The sequence below is a fragment of the Mobula birostris genome, chromosome 6 (assembly GCF_030028105.1).
Source record: "Mobula birostris isolate sMobBir1 chromosome 6, sMobBir1.hap1, whole genome shotgun sequence".
In the NCBI taxonomy this organism is placed as follows: domain Eukaryota; kingdom Metazoa; phylum Chordata; class Chondrichthyes; order Myliobatiformes; family Myliobatidae; genus Mobula; species Mobula birostris.
Window position 1 is genome coordinate 95,343,602 of NC_092375.1, and position 17,445 is coordinate 95,361,046.

A 17,445-nucleotide genomic window follows, 5' to 3' on the forward strand; every position below is an offset into this window, starting at 1 on the left:
ATCCTTCTAGTGGTTTGGTGACCAGAAATGCACACAATATTTCATCTGTTTCCTCATCTGTTGTATGATAATGTCTGTCTCTCTTGTATTCTGTACCTCAGCTAATTAATGCAAATATTTTTCATCACCTTAAATACCCATGTTATTATTTTCAAAGAAATTGGGACCAGTCCATCAAAGTCTCTCTGTTCCTCAGTATTCCCGATGGTCTGACCATTCATAGTGTATACTCTACCCTCATTAGCGCAGTCAAATGCATAACCTCACACAGGGTATAGGGAGTGAGCTACCAAAAGAAAGTATTGAGGTGGGTACAATTACGTCATTTCAAAGACCTGTGGATAGGTACATTGATAGGAAAGGTTCAGGGAGGTAATGAACAAACTCAGGCAAATGGGACGAGCTTCGTTAGGCAACCTGGAAAGACTTGGAGGGATAAACTATTGCTCTACCCAACATCATTCTCTAACCTTAGACAATCCTCATCACTAACAACATCACCACCACCACCATTTTCATACCACCTGAAAAGTGACTGTGGATATTGCTTATTTCATATCCTAAGTATGAATGTACATAACAATAATAAGCATCATTCCCTGTGGTACACCTCTGGTCACAAGCTTCCAATCACAGAAGCACCCTCTAAGTCCTATTACAAAGGCAATTTTGGGTCCCATTTGACAAGTCGCCCTGTGTCCCATCAGCTCTAACCTGTTAGACCCTGTGGGACCTTGTCAAAGGCTTTACTAAGTCCATGTAGGCTATATCTACCGCACTGCCCTCATCAATAGACATTGCTACCTTTCTGGAAAAAATTTGTCAAATAGAAAATCCCTCTGACAAAGCCATGCTAACTGTTCCTAATTAAGCTTTGGCTCTTAAAGTGCACATTGGTGAAGCATCAACATCAATTTCTCCAATTTCCAGTAGCCACTCCCCTCTGTTCCCTGCTCTCCTTGCCTTTGTTTTCCCTTATTCCTCCTGCCCCTTACTCCTTCTCTTGCCCTCACCCTGCCCTCAAAACTTGCCAACCCTTCCATCTGCTACCCCACATCTTTCCCTTCATTTCACGATCCACTATCCTCTCTTGCCTCTTCCACCTTTCGCTTTGTTTCTCACATCATTCCCTTTCTCATCCTCTGCCACCATCCAGCCTTCCCCCTTCACCTGGATCCAGCTATCACTTACCAGCTCGTGCTCTTCCCTATTCCTGCACCCTTTTATTCTGACTTCTAACTGCGTCCTTTCTCGTCCTGATGAAGAGTCTTGGCCCACAAAAATCGGCCCTTCATTTCCCTCTGCAGATGCTGCTGAGTTCCTCCAACAGTTTGTGTGTTCCAGATTTCTAGCATCTATAGAATCTCTTGTGTTTTCTCTTAGGCCGTTAGTTCTTCCTGTCTCCATTAGATAGAATGCAAGCCGTTAATAAAACAAGATTGGAAAATAAAGGATCCAAAGTCTTTCAAATGCCTTCACCATCTGTAACAGGAGGAGGTCATGCACTGTTTGCGGCCATTCTGTGGTGCAGATGGGCACAGCTGATCCGGTGGAGAGGGAGACAGAAACAATCCTGTGTAGGAAATATTGTGACACTGATATGTCGAGGCAGGAGTGCATTCTCAAGCTCATCACTGAGTGACGTTATGTTGATATTTTGTAAATACTATAAATATATATCAGGATATATATTTATGTGAAGAGCAAAAAGATAGGGCATGAAAGAATTAAGACCTATCAAGTGTGACAGTGGGAAAGTGTGTATGGAAATGGAGGAAATAGCAGAGGTACTTAATGAATACTTTACTTCAGTATTCACCATGGAAAAGGATCTTGGTGATTGTAGTGATGACTTGCAGTGGACTGAAAAGCTTGAGCATGTAGATATTAAGGCTACTATGGGAGGTGAGGGAGGAGATTGCTGAGTCTCTGGTGATGATCTTTGCATCATCAATGGGGACGGGAGAGGTTCTGGAAGATTGGAGGGTTGTGGATGTTGTTCCCTATTCAAGAAAGGGAGTAGAGATAGCTCAGGAAATTATAGGCCAGTGAGACTTCAGTGGTTGGTAAATTGATCCAGAAGATCCTGAGAGGCAGGATTTATGAACATTTGGAGAGGTATAATATGATTAGGAATAGTCAGCATGGCTTTGTCAAGGGAAAGTCCTGCCTTACGGGCTTGATTGAAGATCTTGAGGATGTGACTAAACAAATTGATGAAGGAAGAGCAGTAGATGTAGTGTATATGGATTTCAGCAAGGTATTTGATAGGGTACACCATGCCAGGCTTATTGAGAAAGTAAGAAAGCATGGATTCCAAGGAGACATTGCTTTGTGGATCCAGAACCGGCTTGCCCACAGAAGGCAAAGAGTGGTGGTAGACAGGTCATATTCTGCATGGAGGTCAGTCACCAGTGGAGTGCCTCAGGGATCTGTTCTGGGACCCTTACTCTTCGTGATTTCTATAAATGACCTGGATGAGGAAGTGGAGGGATGGGTTAGTAAGTTTGCTGATGACACAAAGGTTGGAGGTGTTGTGGATAGTGTGGAGGGCTGTCAGGGGTTACTGTGGGACATTGATAGGATGCAAAACTGGGCTGAGAAGTGGCAGATGGAGTTCAACCCAAATAAGTATGAAGTGGTTCATTTTGGTAGGTCAAATATGATGGCAGAATATAGTATTAATGATAAGACTCTTGGCAGTATGGAGGATCAGAGGGATCTTGGGGTCCGAGTCCATAGGACTCTCAAAGCAGCTGCGCAGGTTGACTCTGTAGTTAAGAAGGCATACAGTGTATTGGCCTTCATCAATTGTAGAATGGAATTTAGGAGCCGAGAGGTAATGTTGCAGCTATATAGGACGCCGGTCAGACCCCACTTGAGAGTACTGTGCTCAGTTCTGGTCGTCTCACTACAGGAAGGATGTGGAAACCATAGAAAGGGAGCAGAGGAGATTTACAAGGATGTTGCCTGGATTGGGGAGCATGCCTTATGAAAACAGGTTGAGCGAACTTGACCTTTTCTCCTTGGAGCGACGAAGGATGAGAGGTGACCTGATAGAGGTGTATAAGATGATGAGAAGCACTGATCGCGTGGATAGTCAGAGGCTTTTTTCCAGCGCTAAAATGGTTGCCACAAAAGAGCACAGTTTTAAGGTGCTTGGGAGCAGTTACAGTGGAGATGTTGGGTAAGTTTTTTACGCAGAGTGTGGTGAGTGCGTGGAATGGGCTGCTGGTAATGGTGGTGGAGGCGGATACGATAGGATTTTTTAAGAGACTTTTGGATAGGTCCATGGAGCTTAGAAAAATGGCTATGGTCGCCATAGTAATTTCTAAGGTAGGGACATGTTCAGCACAACTTTGTGGGCTGAAGGGCCTGTATTGTGCTGTAGGTTTTCTATGTTTCTATGATATGTTGGATTCGATTAATGGTCATTTCCAGGATTGTATTATTTCAAATTTTCTGAGTAATACATAGAAAAGTACAGCACAGGAACAGGCCTGGCCATTCAGCCTTTGTTGTCTCTGCCAAACAACAAGCTGAATTGAAGTAAATCTCTTCTTTCTGTGCATGATCCTGTATTGTGTCTGTCTAAAAGCCCATGGTAGTGCAAAGCATTCAGAGCGTCACGGTACTGTGGTAGTGCAGGTTGAGTCAGGAACTGAATAGTTGAGGGGAAGCCGTTGTCTTTGAACGTGGTGGTATGGGATTGCAAGTTTCTGTACCTTCTGCCCAGTGGTTCCCATGAGAAGATGGCATGGCTCAGAAGGTGGGCATCTTTTATTGTCATAAGGGAGCGATGAAGCGAACCCAAGTGCAAGAGACAGACACTGAAGTACTAGGAACTTCACTGAAGTACTAGGTTTATCGAGATAGCAAGGGAAGTCGGGAAGAAACGACGCTGGACATGGACACAGGCCCTGGACGAGACAAGGACACCGGGCCTGGGCTGGGACTAAGACTAGGAAAGCGGGACCGGGACAAGGAACTTGGAACAAGAAGTCTGGGCTAGGAACACGGAACTATGGAACCAGAGCCTGGACAAGGACCTGGAACCTGGGTCTTGGTTAGGAATCGGAACCTGGGTCTTGACTCAGAACCAGAACCCGGGTCTAGGCTGGGACTTGGATCTTGGCAAGGACAGTATGAGGAATCTCCAGCACTGGGCAGGGCAAGGAACCGGACTAGATGAGGACGTGAAGCTCAGATTTGGATAGGGCTGGAACACAGTGCCTGGACTTGGTCTTGGAACACAGGAACACAGAGCCTTGGACGTGGACTGGACAAGGTACTCCAGGGCAGAATGAGGCTCTTGGACTAGGTTTGGCTCGGCTCTTGGACTCAGCTTGGTTCGGCTCTTGGGTACGGAGCCGGGACTCCTTCTTGAAGCGCAGGGCTGGGACCCTTTCTAAGACGCAGGGCCGGGATGACTGCCGAGGAACTGCTGAAGTAAACTGCTGAGGGTCTCCTGGACCGGATGAGGGACTACTGGACAGGACAAGAACATGAAGCCTTGACTCGGACAGGACTGGAACACAGCGCCTGGAACTTGGAACACAGGAACACAGAACCGGGACTCCTCCTTGGCAACAGGACTTAGGGCCGGCGCTTTACACAGAGTCAGGACCCCTCCTTGCGAACAGGATCTAGGGCCGGGACTCTTCTTTGACACGGACACTAAACACAGGGACACAAAGAGGTAGTTCCAAACTCTAGTTCCTTATCTTGGCATGGCAAGGTTCTGGTCTCACTCCAGCGGTTGAACTGGATGGGGATGCAGGCGTGGCTTCATAAGGTAGGGGAAGGGAACAGTCCAGCAGGGAATCCTTGGTTTGTGAGGTATTTATGTGCCAGCTCAAAACGAAAATCAGGTGCCTCAATTAAGGCCAATGGAACAAGGGAAAACTGGAACACCCGGAATAAGGAATTGACGGACTGGACTGTGAACCGGAATGCGGACCTCACAGACCGGATCATGACATTTATAGATGTTGCCTTCTTGAAGAGTTATCGACTTCTCTCAAGTCTATGACTCTCTACAGAAACCACCCAAGTTCGTCCAATCTCTCCTTAAGCTGAAACCCTCTAACCCTGACAACATCGTGGTAAACCTCCTCAGCACCCTCTCCACTTCCTTCCTGTAATGGAGATGACCGGAACTGCACATAACACTCCAAGTGCAGCCTGAGCAAAGTTTTACGCAGCAGAAACATGACTTTGTGACTCTTACACTCAGAGGGCTGACCGGTGAAGGCAGGCATGCTGTATGTTGTCTCTATTACCCTGTCTACCTGTGTGACCACTTTCAGTGAGCTACAGACAGGGACCCCAGTATCCGAAATAAAACATTCCATGTACAACCACCCTCTGTGTTCTGTAGACAAGCCATTTCTGAATCCACACAGACAAGTTTCCCTGGATCTGATGCCTCCTGACCTTCCACGTGAGCCTACCATGGGGAACTTTATCAAATGCTTTACTAATATTTTTTTATATATATATATTTTTATATTCACACACACACACACACACACACACACACACACACACACACACACACACACAGGTGTCCCCCGTTTTTCAAACATTCGCTTTACGAAACCTCACTGTTACGAAAGACCTACATTAGTTCCAGGTTTTTGCTAACAGAAGGTGTTTTCACTGTTACGAAAAAAGGCAGCGCGCGCCCCGAGCAGCCGCTGTCCCCCGGATTCGGAACGGCATTCTTGCCGGCATTGCTTAAACACATGCCTGTGAGCAGCCGTTAGCAAGATGGTATTGGAAAAGCCTGAAAGAGCTCGTAAGGGTGTTACACTTAGCATAAAACTAGACATAATTAAGTGTTTCGATCACGGTGAACGAAGTCAGGACAAAGTGAGTTTGGCTTGTGGAAGTTGACGAAGATGATGTTGAAGAGGTTTAGCATCCCATGACCAAGAACTGATAGATGAAGAGCTGATGCAATTGAAAGAGGAAAGGATAACAATCGAAACCAAATGGACCGAATGGTTTGAGTGCTTACAAAGAACTGTATGATAGAAAAATGCGCGAGGCTCAGCAGTCAAGCGTACTGTCATTTTTCAAGCCTTCCACATCAGCCACAGCAGACGACGGACTTTGACCTTCGACATCGAGGCAGGCAGACATAGAAGAAGAAGACCTGCCTGCCCTGATCGACGATGAGATGACACCCCCGTGTACCACCACCTCAATGGTCCCAATCCCCGGGCCGCGGACAGATACCTATTTGTGGACAATGCAGCGGTAGCCGGGAAGCATCCACCACGTCTTTAAGAAAAAAGCCGAAATAAACAAGCTAATTAGGTGCCGCCCGGCACGTAAATGTCAGCCCAGATCAGAGGTGATTGCCAATTGCATCGCCTCTGATCTGGGCCGACATCTACGTGCCAGGCGGAACCTAATTAATTAGCTTGTTTATTTGGGCTTTTTTCTTAAAGATGTGCTGGGTGCCTCCCGGCTACCGCTGTACCCCTGCATGCTTCGCGGATCAGTATCGGTTCGCTGCCCGGAGGATGGGGGCCCTGCACCACCCCAACCTCTGACGACTCAGCCGAACACACCACCATCAGTGTGCTCTGCGCTATCTTCCCGATTCCCGTAAGTGATACTACACTGTACATACATTATTTCTACTTTATATCGGCCGTGTATTTTTATGTGTTACTTGGTATGATTTGGCAGCTTCATAGCTTAAAGGTTACTGGAGAGCGCTTGCGTCGTGCTTTTGCCGAGAGCGTGAGATTTTCACTGCGGTGGACAGTGCGGCAATAATTGTGGAAAAGTACTTCTACTTTATATAGGCTGTGTATTTATCATATCATTCCTGCTTTTACCATATGTTACTGTTATTTTAGGTTTTATGTGTTATTTGGCATGATTTGGTAGGTTATTTTTGGGTCTGCGAATGCTCACAAATTTTTCCCATATAAATAAATGGTAATTGCTTCTTCACTTTACGACATTGCGGCTTATGAACCATTTCATGGGAACGCTCTACCTTCGGATGGCGGGGGAAACCTGTGTGTGTGCACGCGCCTGTGTGTGTGTGTGTGTGTGTGTATATTATATATATATGTATGTATATGTATGCATATGTTTAAAATATATATGTACAACACATCTACTGCTCTACCTTCATCATTGTGCTTTGTCAGATCCTCAAAGAATTCAATCAGGCTTGAGCATAACCTGCCCCTCACCAAACCATGTTAACTATTTCTATAATCTCTCTCTAAGAATACTGTCCAATAATTTCCCCACCACTGAAGTAAGACTTAAACATAGAGTATAGAACAAAGAATAGTACAGCACAGTACAGGCCCTTCGGCCCACATTGTTGTGCCGACCCTCAAACCCTGCCTCCCATATAACCCCCATCTTAAATTCCTCCATATACCTGTCTAGTAGTCTCTTAAATTTCACTATTGTACCTGCCTCCACCACTGATTCAGGCAGTGTATTCCACGCACCAACCACTCGCTGAGTAAAAAACCTTCCTCTAATATCCCCCTTGAACTTACCACCCCTTACGTTAAAGCCATGTCCCCTTGTATTGAGCAGTGGTGCCCTGGGGAAGAGGCGCTGGCTGGCCACTCTATCTATTCCTCTTAGTATCTTGTATACCTCTATCATGTCTCCTTTCATCCTCCTTCTCTCCAAAGAGTAAAGCCCTAGCTCCCTTAATCTCTGATCATAATCCATACTCTCTAAACCAGTCAGCATCCTGGTAAATCTCCTCTGTACCCTTTCCAGTGCTTCCACATCCTTCCTATAGTGAGGTGACCAGAACTAGGCCTAACCGGAGTTTTATAAGCGGCATCATTACCTCGCGATTCTTAAACTCTATCCCTCGATTTATGAAAGCTAACACCCCATAAGCTTTCTTAACTACCCTATCTACCTGTGAGGCAACTTTCAGGGACCTGTGGACATGTACCCCGAGATCCCTCTGCTCTTCCACACTACCAAGTATCCTGCCATTTACTCTGTACTCTGCCTTGGAGTTTGTCCTTTCAAAGTGTACCACCTCACACTTCTGCGGGTTGAACTCCATCTGCCACTTCTCAGCCCATTTCTGCAACCTATCAATGTCTCTCTGCAATCTTCGACAATCCTCTACACTATCTACAACACCACCAACCTTTGTGTCGTCTGAAAACTTGCCAACCCACCCTTCTGCCCTCACATCCAGGCCGCTAATAAAAATCACAAAAAGTAGAGGTCCCAGAACCGATCCTTGTGGGACACCACTGGTCACAACCCTCCAATCCGAATGTACTCCCTCCACCATGACCCTCTGCCTTCTGCAGGCAAGCCAATTCTGAATCCACCTGGCCAAACCTCCCTGGATCCCATGCCTTCTGACTTTCTGAATAAGCCTACCGTGTGGAACCTTGTCAAATGCCTTACTAAAATCCATATAGATCACATCCACTGAACTACCCTCATCTATATGCCTAGTCACCTCCTCAAAGAACTCTATCAGGCTTGTTAGACACGATCTGCCCTTCACAAAGCCATGCTGACTGTCCCTGATCAGACCATGACTCTCTAAATGCCCATAGATCCTATCTCTAAGAATCTTTTCCAACAGCTTTCCCGCCACAGACGTAAGACTCACTGGTCTATAATTACCTGGACTATCCCTTCTACCTTTTTTGAACAAGGGGACAACATTCACCTCCCTCCAATCCTCCGGTACCATTCCCATAGACAACGAGGACATAAAGATTCTAGCCAGAGGCTCAGCAATCTCTTCCCTCGCCTCGTGGAGCAGCCTGGGGGATATTCCATCAGGCCCCGGGGACTTACCTATCTGAATGTATTTTAATAACTCCAACACCTCCTCTCCCTTAATATCAACATGCTCCAGAACATCAACCTCACTCATATTGTCCTCACCGTCATCAAGTTCCCTCTCATTGGTGAATACCGAAGAGAGGTATTAATTGAGGACCTCGCTCACTTCCACAGCCTCTAGGCACTTTTACCTCTAATCGGTCCTACCTTCACTCCTGTCATCCTTTCGTTCTTCACATAATTGAAGAATGCCTTGGGGTTTTCCTTTACCCTACTCGCCAAGGCTTTCTCATGCCCCCTTCTTGCTCTTCTCAGCCCCTTCTTAAGCTCCTTTCTTGCTTCCCTATATTCCTCAATAGACCCATCTGATCCCTGCTGCCTGAACCTCATGCATGCTGCCTTCTTCCACCTGACTAGATTTTCCACCTCACTTGTCACCCATGGTTCCTTCACCCTACCATTCTTTATCTTCCTCACCGGGACAAATTTATCCCTATCAACCTGCAAGAGATCTCTAAACATCAATCACATGTCCATAGTACATTTCCCTGCAAAAACATCATCCCAATTCACACCCTCAATTTCTAGCCTTATAGCCTCATAATTTGCCCTTCCCCAATTAAAAATTTTCCTGTCCTCTCTGATTCTATACTTTTCCATGATAATGCTAAAGGCCAGGGAGCGGTGGTCACTGTCCCCCAGGTGCTCACCCACTGAGAGATGTGACCTGACCCGGGTCGTTACCTAATACTAGATCTAGTATGGCATTCCCCCTAGTCGACCTGTCAACATACTGTGACAAGAATCCGTCCTGGACACACTTAACAAACTCTGCCCCGTGTAAACCATTGGAACTAATCATAACAACCCTGTTATTTTTGCACCTTTCCAAAATCTGGTTCCCAATCTGCTCCTTGGTATCTCGGCTGCTACCAGGGGGCCTATAGAATACCCCCAATAGAGTAACTGCTCCCTTCCTCTTCCTGACTTCCACCCATACTGACTCAAAAGAGGATCCTGCTACATTGCCCATCCTTTCTGTAGCTGTAATAGTATCCGTGACCAGTAATGCCACCCCTCCTCCCCTTTTTCCCCCCATCTCTATCCCTTTTAAAGCACTGAAATCCAGGAATATTGAGAATCCATTCCTGCCCTGGTGCCAGCCAAGTCTCTGTAATGGTCTATAATCAGACTTACTGGTCTATAATCCCCAGAGTTATCGCTCTTCCCTTTCTTGCACAAAGGGGTAATGTTTGCAAGCCACCTGTGGCTAGTGAGGATGCAAAACGTCATTGCCAAAGGCTCAGCAATCTCTTCCTTCGCTTCAGTCATTTCCTGGGATCCCTTCAGCCCTGCAATCCTATCAATGCTAATGCCCTCTTGTCCTAGACTCTCCTACTACTGCAAGCATTCTCTCCATGTCCTCTCTTTCCAGGCCTTTCAATATTGTGGGGAGTTTCCCTGAGCTGACTGTCTGTATCCTTGGCAGCATACCTCACTGCCAGATCTTACAAATGTCACGGCCTTGCCTGAGTGGTGATGAGAAGAGCTGTTCAAGTCAGATTTAAAAAGCAAAAAACAATTCCAATTGAAGTTAGAGACGGCATTGGATGCACCTTAGCTCTGGCAGGGTTTGCAGGCCATTACTTCCCACAAAGAAAACCTAACGTCATGAATGACTATGATGTTTCTCTCCCAGATGAGCGCAATGCCTTTTATGCACACTTTGAAAAGGAGAGTGAAACTACATCTCTGCAAAATTCCCAGAAGCATCTGGTGACCCTGTGGTCTCTGTCTCGGGGGCCAACATCAGAAGTCTTTCAAAAGAGCGAACCCTCGTAAGATGAAAGCCCCCACTGGTGTACCTGCTTGTCTCAAAACCTGTGGCAACCAACTGGCAGGAGTGTTCAGGGACATCTTCAATCTCTCACTGCTGCAGTCGGGGGTTCCCAGCTGCTTCAAAAGGGCGTCAGTCAAACCAGTGCCAAGAAGAGTAGTGTGAGCTGTCTCAACGACTGTCGCCCAAGATCATTCATATCTACTGCAATGAAGTGCTTTGAGAGTTTGGTCATGGCCAGTATTAACTCCTGCCTGAAGAAGGACCTGGACCCACTGCAATTTGCCTACCATCACAATAGGTCTACAGCAGATGCAATCTAACTGGCTCTCCACTTGGCTAGGACAATAGCAATACCTACATCAGGCTGCTGTTTATTGATGAGCACCATCATACCCTTAATGCTATTCAAAATGTTTTAAAACCTGGGCCTCCATAACTGCATCTGCAACTGGATCCTGAAATTCCTCATTGGGAGACCACAATCAGTGCAAGTTAGAAATAACATCTCCACCTCACTGACAATCAACATTAGTGCTCCTCAATGAGGTGCTTAACCCACTGTTCTACTCCATCTACACCCACGACTGCGTGGCTACACACAGCTCTGACGCTATTTATAAATAACCGATGACAGAACTGTTGTTGACAGAATCTCAGACCGGGACAAGGAGGTGTACAGGAGTGGGACAGATCAGCTGGTGGAGTGGTGTCACAACAACCTTCCACCCATTGTCAGTAAGACCAAGGGATTGATTGTTGACTTTGGAAAGGGGAAATCGAGGGACACACACTAGTCTTCATCAAGCAATTAGCAGTGGAAAAATGAATAGTTTCAAGTTCCTAGGTGCCAACATCTCTGATGATCTTTCCTGGGCCCAAAATGTTGATGCCATTATGAAGAGTGCACACCAGCAGTTATAGTTCATTAAGAGTTTGAGGAGATTTGGTAGGTCACCAAAAACCTAGGAAGTTTTTACAGATGTACCACAGAGAGCATTTTAACTGGTTGCAGCTCCATTTAATATGGAGGGCCCTCCACACAGGATTGGAAAAAGCAGCAGAGGGTTGCAAACTCAGCCAGATCCATCACAGCCTTCGAGCATCGAGTACATATTCAAAAGGTGGTGCTTCAAAAAGGCAGCATCCATCAGTAAGGACCCCTGTCACCCAGGGCATGCACTTGATGTTTTAGGAACAGCTTCTTCCCCTCTGCCTTCAGATTTCAGAATGGGCATTGAACCCATAAACACAACTTCTTAATTTTTGCTTTTTGGCAACAGTCTTCTCTACCAACTAAGCACATAATGTCCCAAATAAACGAAGGGAATCCCGGCTATTTTCTCAATTAGTTTTTGCTCTTTAAGAATTGTCCCAAATAACTGGCTGTCCCAATTAACCAGAATCCACTGTATATAAATATAGGTTTCTTTAGTTATGATTTTTTACTTATTGCCCTGAACTGATTCTGATTACATTGGTGGCAAAGGAAGGATTTGTGAATGTGAATGTTATGATTAAGGTATATCATTAAAATTAATTTATTATTATTACATGCCAAGATACAGTGAAAAGCTTAGTTTTGCATAAGTTCCTTACAGATTATTTTCAAACATCAGTAAATCGGGATTGGATTGTTCCAGCTGCTACCATCTAGGAAACGGTACCACAGCATAAAAGCCAGGACCAACAGGCTCTGGGACAGCTTCTTCCACCAGGCCATCAGACTGACTCAACTGTATTTCTGTTATATTGACTGTCCTGTTGTTCTGTATATAATGTTTATTATAAATTACCATAATTTCACTTTTGAACGGAGATGGAACGTACAGGTTTTTACTGTTCATGTATATGAAGGATGTAAGTTATAAAGTCAATTCAATCCAATTGTACAAAGGGAAAAGCAAGAACAGAATGCAGAATAGAATGTTGCAATTTTGGGGAAAGTGCAGTGAATTTTGAAAGAAATTGCAAGAGCCATGATGGGGTAGACTGAGAGCATGAGTTCATCTCTCATATACAAGATCCCTGTTCAATAGTTTTATAAGCTTTTATATAAGTGGCAGAGAAGCTGTTCTTCAGCAGGTGGTACATGTTTTCAAGTGTTTGTATCCTCTGCCTGCTGGGAGGGGGGAGAAAAGAGAAAGTCTGGAGTGGGAGGGGTGTGCTGCTTTTCTGAGGCAGTGAGAAGTGTGGGCGTAGTCTATGGAGAGTAGTCATGATCGATTGGGCTGTGACAAAGACTCTCTCTCTCAGCAGAGCAGTTGTCATGCCAAGCTGAGATGCACCCAGGTATGATGTTTTCCATGGTCCGTCAGCTGTGTAACATGGTGAGGGTCAGCGTGCTAAATTCCCTTAGCCATTCCACTGTTTTGGTGAAGATCTGTGAATTAAATGCTGACAAACATTCACATAACTGATTCTGTTCTTACAGAAACCTTCCTGTGATAATGAACTGGGTGAAATGTCAGAAGCCGGGCATCAATGGTGTCAATATCATCACCTCAGACTTTGTGGAACTTGTGGATTTTGCTACAACTGTGATTAAGCTCAATTATCTGCTCCTGCACGACAAGTCAAAACAGGAGCCTGTTTAGCATCCTCTCTTGTGCTAGTGGCTGTTGAAGTAACAAAGTCAGCCGTCGTCTGGTTTTCAGATGTAGTGGCATTAGAGGGTGTGGTATGTTGGGCCAGTGTGTGCAGATGTACTTCAGTCTCCATTGCCCTTGCACTTTGCTTGTGCAAACTCATCAAACCACATTAAATTTCAGACCATAAGACAGTAGCGACCACACTGTGACAAATCTGAAATAAATTCAAAAGTGATGGAAATACCCAGCTGTAAGAGAGTTAGAGATGATTATTTCTGTTTTCTGCAGAGCACAGACTCGTTCAGCAATGGAAACAGGCCTTTCAGCCCATCTGGTCGATGCTGACCCAGATGCTGATCTAAGCTAGTCCCATCTCTCCATATTTTCCCTATATCCCTCTAAACCTTTCCTGGCCAAGTGTCTTTCAAATATTGTCATTGGATCTGCTCCACGCACTTCCTCTGGCAGTTTGTTCCATTTACAGACCACCTTCTGGGTGAGAAAGCTGTCCCTTTAGTTCCTATTAAATATTATCCCTCTCACCCTTAACCTACGTGTTCTTGATTCCACAACCCTGGAAGAAAGAACGTGTGCATTCACCCTATCTATGTTCTTCATGATTTACTACACCTCTATACAGGCATCCAGTGAATGAAGTCTGAGCCTGCTCAAACTAACTCTACAACACAGGGCCTTGAGTTCTGGCAATAACATTGCCTTGCACACCTTTTCTATCCTCCTACTATAGAATGTGTAACTCCATTTTTATGATGGAATCCAATTGTGTAAATTTGTCACCAAATTCTCTCTCTACAGGTGTTTCAATAGTGTTTGTTTTATTTCAGATTTCCATCATCTGCAGATTTTTGTTCTATTTTCATGAATGTTTTTGGGAAGTTAATAATGTTTTCAAAATATTGGTTTATATTAGACCTAAGAAATAATGTAGGACCAAAATTAGGCCATCTGATCCATCGAATTGCTCTATTTTCTATGTTTCTATCATTTCATCATGAATGAGTAATTTTGCCTTTCAACCCCATTCTCCTGCCCATTCCCTGTAACCTTCGACGTCCTTAACTAATCAAGATGCAGGTAAATTATCTGGCGACAGGTAAAAAAAAATCAAAAAAATGCTAAAAATCTGAAATAAATGCATCAAAAGCTGGAGAAGACATTCCAAATTTATTCCAATTTATCAGAGAATATAGAATATAGTCAAAATACCAATGACTAAGTAGGAGCAAATCGAATACCTCATCTCAGATATCTTTAGTTGACACATTTTCTTCCAAGTTCTGTATTAAAATTAAATGCAAAACAGAGGTACTGAAGTCCTATAAAATATTTAAATCAGAACAGCACAGTGACTGATCAAAGCAAATTACATTTGATAAAAATGTTGTACATATGTTCTCAGGGTCTAGTTTGTTCAGCTGGTGTTCAGCTACACTGGGATTGCGTACAAGGCAACGAGTGAAGATAATTAATATCTACCTCCATAGGCGTATGTACACTGACCCATCCCTACATAGTACATCAAGAAAGTAACTGTGTCATACTGTATATTGTGCTTGAAGAAGCACGCAGTGTTTGAATCGTTTTAAGCATTGTTTCAGCTTTTTCTGGGGAAATTAGGATTTCTGTTCCACATCAGGGGAGTAAAGTGACTGAGCTTTGCCTGTGGTTTAGTAAGGAATATTGTCCTCCTGTTAAAATACTTGGGCCAAGTTTTCTTTTGATACTGTTTTCATGAGGATGATGATGGGGTCTTTGGCCTCCACTGTTTTATTTTGTTGTGATTTCTCTGGTTTTATTATTTAGCAAAACTGAAAAGTAGAATTTTTTGTTTCTGAGTAACTTCTTGGTGCAGCAACTTTAGTCTCTCAAGTGTGATTAAATTAGGATGGGTAAGAATAATCAGTGCAGATTAGTAGCACAATCATTTCTTTGTGGAGTTCATTAGTCCACTTTCATTGGGCACTTTTACTCCGGTCTTTTCCACCATTGGAGAGAAACGGTAATCCAAAGGCATTATCACTGGCCCATCTTAGATCACTAATTTCAAATCAGAATGTCAGTACATAGTCAATGAACCAATTAATTGATATCCTTCATCTTACAACGGAGAGAAGTCAATTTTGATCAGCGATGAAGAACCGACCATTCTTCTGTTTTAATTGTTTGTTTCCTAAGTTTTTTCTGGTGACTGCAACACTTGAAGAAAGAAATGATTGTATCTGAATGAAAATTATCATTAAGAAATTTTTCCAAGTATAGTTTTTCATGTATTTTTATGGACATGAAATAGTTGTTCCCATTCATAGTGAAATTTTCTATAAACTTTTTCTGATTTTATAAATAAAATTTCAAAAATTAAAAATATTATTTAAAAGGCAATGAGAGAAATCTTTGATGACTCCTCGTCTTTGTTTGCATATTCATTTCTCCTTCCAGTAAAATAAAATTTCCCTCCCCCTCCCCACTTCTATTCTCCACTCTGGCCCACCTCTTCTCACCCACCTATCAACTCCCCCAGGGTCCCCTCCTTCTTGCTCTTCTCCTGTGGTCCACTCTCCTCTCCTATCAGATTCATTCATCTCCAGCCCTTTACCTTTCCCACCCACCTGGCTTCACCTATCACTTTCTAGCTATCCTCCTTGCCCTCCCCCCCCACTTTTATTCTGGCATCTCCCCCCTTCCTTTCAGTCCCAATGAAGGTCTGGGCTCGAAATGTTGACTGTTTATTCATTTCCATGGATGCTCCAGCATCTTGTGTTTGTTGCTTTGGGTTTCAAGGATCTGCAGAATTTCTCGGTATTTATCATTGTCACATGTACCAAGATATAGTGAGAAGTTTTTGTTTTGTGCTCCACCCAGATGATTGGTCCATACATAAGCATAGTCAGATAGTTGTATTAAAAGAGAATGCAGAATTGTGTGTTGCAGTTACAGAGAAGGTGCACTGTAGATACACAACGAAAGTGCAAGGACCACCTTCGGAGATGAAGGGTTCATCCACTGGCATTTGAGAGGTTCATTCGAGAGTCTGGTAACAGTAAGATCGAAGCTGTCCTTGAACCTTGTATCTCGGGCTTTTGTATCTTCTGCCTGATAGGAGGGGGAGAGAAGAGAGCATGAGTGCATTGGGAGAGCTGGCTGCTTTGCTGACGTCGTGTGAAATAGAAAAGGAGTCAATGGAGGGGAGGCTGATTTTCATGATGGACTGGGCTGTGTTCACAACTCTCTCTACTTTCTTTCATAGAACAGTTACTATACCAAGCTGTGAGCATCCCGATCGGATGCTCTCTGTGGTACAGAATTGGCTTGGGGACAGTTCTCAGGAAGGGAACTCTCACAATCCTGGTACCACCTACACTCTGATGTTGGGATGTTACTCCCTCACTCTGGTATGTTTGACAGTTTTGTTCCTCCAAACTGTTTAAAATATCGGTTGAAACAAGTGCTGGGGAAGTATTTTGAACTGATATGAAGCTCTGCTCCTGGTGATTGACTGCCGGGGAAAGTTCCCATTTATTTCCACTAACATTTGCAACATACAGATAATGATGTCTGTGATGACAAACCCTTTGGATCAAAGGCATCCGACTCAAAACTGTGACTGAGAGAGGGTTTCCCAGAGGTAGATGAAGAATCTCAGCAACTGGAAGAGTAAGATTTGAGAAAAATGAGGATGTATTTTACAGACGCAAACATGAGGAATTCTGCAGATCTGGAAATTCAAGCAACACAGATCAAATTTGCTGGTGAACGCAGCAGGCCAGGCAGCATCTCTCGGAAGAAGTACAGTCAATGTTTCAGGCCAAGTCCTGACGAAGGGTCTCGGCCCGAAACGTCAACTGTACCTCTTCCTAGAGATGCTGCCTGGCCTGCTGTGTTCACCAGCAAATTTGATGTGTGTTGCATGTATTTTACGGAGTTCACTTGATTTCACTGGTGTTCTTCATGGCAATGCTGATTTATGGATCTGACCTGGCCAGACTTGGTGGTGTTCTTGTCTGGGGTTTGCAATAGCAACTAAAATGGCCAGTAGTGGGACACACTCCACATGCCCAGATGAGTGAAGCTCCAACTACTTTTTAAAGCTAAATGCCAGCTGGCCCAGTTGATTGGCATCCCAACCACCAATCTAAACAACACACACAAAATACTGAGGAACTCAGTAGGCAAGGCAGC

The 17,445-nt window shown here is 44.4% G+C and overlaps 1 protein-coding gene across 1 annotated transcript in view; it reads left to right on the top strand.

The window, feature by feature from the left end:
* plcxd2 (phosphatidylinositol-specific phospholipase C, X domain containing 2) overlaps window positions 1–15,628 on the top strand; it is a 52,620-nt gene extending 36,992 nt beyond the window's left edge. The window contains exon 4 of the mRNA XM_072262354.1: window positions 13,092–15,628. Within this exon, the coding sequence (XP_072118455.1) occupies window positions 13,092–13,254 (163 nt within the window). The 3' untranslated portion in view covers window positions 13,255–15,628. The remainder of the gene's footprint in view (window positions 1–13,091) is intronic.
* Window positions 15,629–17,445: the final 1,817 nt, after the last annotated feature.